Source organism: Chaetura pelagica, unplaced genomic scaffold, assembly GCF_000747805.2.
Source record: "Chaetura pelagica isolate M959 unplaced genomic scaffold, ChaPel_1.0 scaffold124, whole genome shotgun sequence".
NCBI classification, from domain to species: Eukaryota; Metazoa; Chordata; class Aves; order Apodiformes; family Apodidae; genus Chaetura; species Chaetura pelagica.
Window position 1 is genome coordinate 365,537 of NW_009952891.1, and position 2,619 is coordinate 368,155.

The following is a 2,619-nucleotide window of genomic DNA, read 5'->3' on the forward strand; positions in this document are numbered from 1 at the left end:
CGGGGGGCTGGCCCCCCCCCCCCTGTGCCCACACCAGTGTTACCAACCCAACCGTTGCCAGTGAGGACCGGAGCCTGGGGAAGGTGGGAGCAGCTCCAGGGGGGAGGGGGCTGGGATAGAGAGACCCTCCCGGAGGGGGAAGCCAGGGGTGCAGCACAGGCAGGGGGGCAGCAGGGGAGGCTCCTGGTGCTGCTGCTGTTAGCACATGCGCTTGTAGGTGTAGATGTAGGCCTTGCAGTTGGGACACGTGTGGGTCACGTCCTTGAAGTCATCAAACAGGCAGGGGATCAGGCAGCAGCAGAGATCACACCTGGGGCACAGGAGGAGGCAGAGGGTTGGGAGCTGGGCAGTGGTGGGGGGGGGCACTGCCCTGGGGGCGGGGCAGCAGGGGAGCCTTTGTCCCCAGGACACCCACAGATGCAGCACAGACCGATTTGGGTTGGGAGGGACCTTCAAGACTATTTCCAACCCCTGCATGGGCAGGGACACCTCCCACCAGCCCAGGTTGCTCCAAGCCCCATCCAACCTGCCCTTAACACTGCCAGGGATGGGGCAGCCACACCCCTGTCTCCCCTTCCCCCCCATTGCTGCACAGGGCAGCAAAAAGACCCCCCCCTGCCCCTCAGGGGCTGCTGGGGCCCCTGCCAAGGGAAGCAGAGTTAGTGAGGAGTCACACACCTCATGGGGGTGGGGTGGGCAAGGACAGTCTGGTAGGGCACACAAGAGGATGGAGCCCTAACTACCTCTCTCCTGGGGCAGGAACAAGTGCCCCTCCCCTCCTGCAGCCCCTGCTGCTGCCAGCCCTGGGCCTTGGGGACAGACAGTGGCTCTTGGCCATGCCACAGGTCCTTGGCCCAGGGATGGACGGGCCCTGAACACCCTTCAGTGGTGGCACCTTCCCTTCCCCTGGTGGAGCCCAGAGGTCCAGGCCATGTCACTCTAGGAACTCATCTGCTGCCCCAGTAGCCCCTCAGTGCCAAGACCCCCACCCTGCCCAACAGCTTGGCCAAGACCACCTACACTGGGGCCACTGGGACCAGAGCTGAGTGCCCACCTTCCCCCCAGGGCTGAGGTGGCAGGGGGGCCCCAGCTGGGCTCACAGCACCTACCCCACGAAGCAGCAGAAGAAGCCAAGGAGGAAGCTCATGAGCCCGATCTCGTAGGTGATCTTGGTGGTGATGGCTTGTTGGCAGTGGGGACACACGGTCTGCACCGGGGCTCCCTGGAAGATCTCTCCCTGCAGCACTGTCACTGTGGTGGCAGTTCCCGACGGCACCAGCACTGTCGCCGTGTGGCCACCAGGAGAGGGGTAGTGGCCTGGAGCAGGGTAGTAGCCCATGGAGGGGTGAGGGCCTGGGGGTGGGTAATAACCTCCTGGAATGAGAAAAGTGCAGAAGTCAAAGTCTCTGTATTCTGGGGGGCCCTGCCCTGCTGCCCGCCCCCACTTTGGGCAGGGATGTGGGACCAACCCTGCAGCAGGTTCTGTGCCCTCCAGCCCATCCTGAGGGGTCTCACTGCAAGCCCCCCCAGCCCTCCCACTGGGTACCCCAACCCAGTGCCCAGGGCACCAGGAGACACGAGTTTCTGGGGGTGTCCTTGGCCAGCAGCCCCTGCCCCACCCCAGCCCCTCCTGGTACTCACCAGGTGGCACGTAGGGCCCGGAGCCATCGGTGGGCATGTGGGGGGGCACGAACCCCGGCTGAGAGGGGGGCTCGTATGGGGGGGGCCCAAAATCGGGAGGGGGGATGGGAACCCCCTGGGGCTGTCCCACCACAGGAGCGATGCCATCTGAAAGGGAAGAGCATGAGCAGCCAGGAGGGGAGGTGGCAGCTGATGGTGTCTCAGCTGGGTGGTCTGGGGTTGCCCCAGCAGGGAAGGGAGACATGGGGTGGGGGGACACACACCCACCAGACCTTGCCCCTCTAGGCCACAAGAAGCCCAGATCACCCTGTGGTCCCAGCAGACCCAGGCTTGGAGCAGGGACTGTTCCCTGCTCCTGTCACTGCCCCTGGGATCTCTTGCCATCCTGGAGGGTGACACAGCAGCGGGCAAAGCCACGCAGGGCATCAAGGGTCCCCAGCACCCAAGGCAGAGCTGTGAGGAGCAGCCAGGGTGCTCCCAGGGACACCCTGCTCCCCTGGCTCCTGCCCCCTCAGCAATGTTCCCCCCCCAGACACCCCGGAGCAGCTGGGACCCTGGTACCTGAGGAGGTGGGTGGGCCGTGCTTCTCCTCGATCAGCGGCGCCGTGGGGCGACCCGGGACATGGCTCAGGGTGGCCCTGCATGGACAGAAGCTTTAGAAGACACAGATACCAGCCCCTGGCTGCACCAGGCGACCCAGGGCTTGGGGAAGGAGGGGTAGAGGGGCCTGGGGCTGGAGCCATGGGCAGAAACAGCCAGGGCACCAAGGGAGGAGCTTCATCGCAGCAGCAAATCCAAGGGGTACATCTCCCTGCTGGCTCCTCGGGGCTTTCCCAGTAACACCTGTGGTGCTCAGCAGCTGAGGCAGCACTGGGCTGGAGTCACAGACTGGCTTGGGTTGGAAGGGACGTTAGGGATCATCTATTTCCAACCCCCTGCATGGGCAGGGACACCTCCCACCAGCCCAGGTTGCTCCAA

The 2,619-nt window shown here is 64.9% G+C and overlaps 1 protein-coding gene across 1 annotated transcript in view; it reads right to left on the reverse strand.

The window, feature by feature from the left end:
• Positions 1-198: 198 nt before the first annotated feature.
• The window catches only part of CDIP1 (cell death-inducing p53 target 1), a 3,902-nt gene continuing 1,481 nt past the window's right edge, over positions 199-2,619 (reverse strand). Inside the window, exons 3-6 of the mRNA XM_009995508.1 lie at positions 2,203-2,279; positions 1,642-1,788; positions 1,110-1,374; positions 199-310 (exon numbers count right to left, since the gene is read on the reverse strand). Coding sequence (XP_009993810.1) covers positions 199-310; positions 1,110-1,374; positions 1,642-1,788; positions 2,203-2,279 — 601 coding nt within the window. The remainder of the gene's footprint in view (positions 311-1,109; positions 1,375-1,641; positions 1,789-2,202; positions 2,280-2,619) is intronic.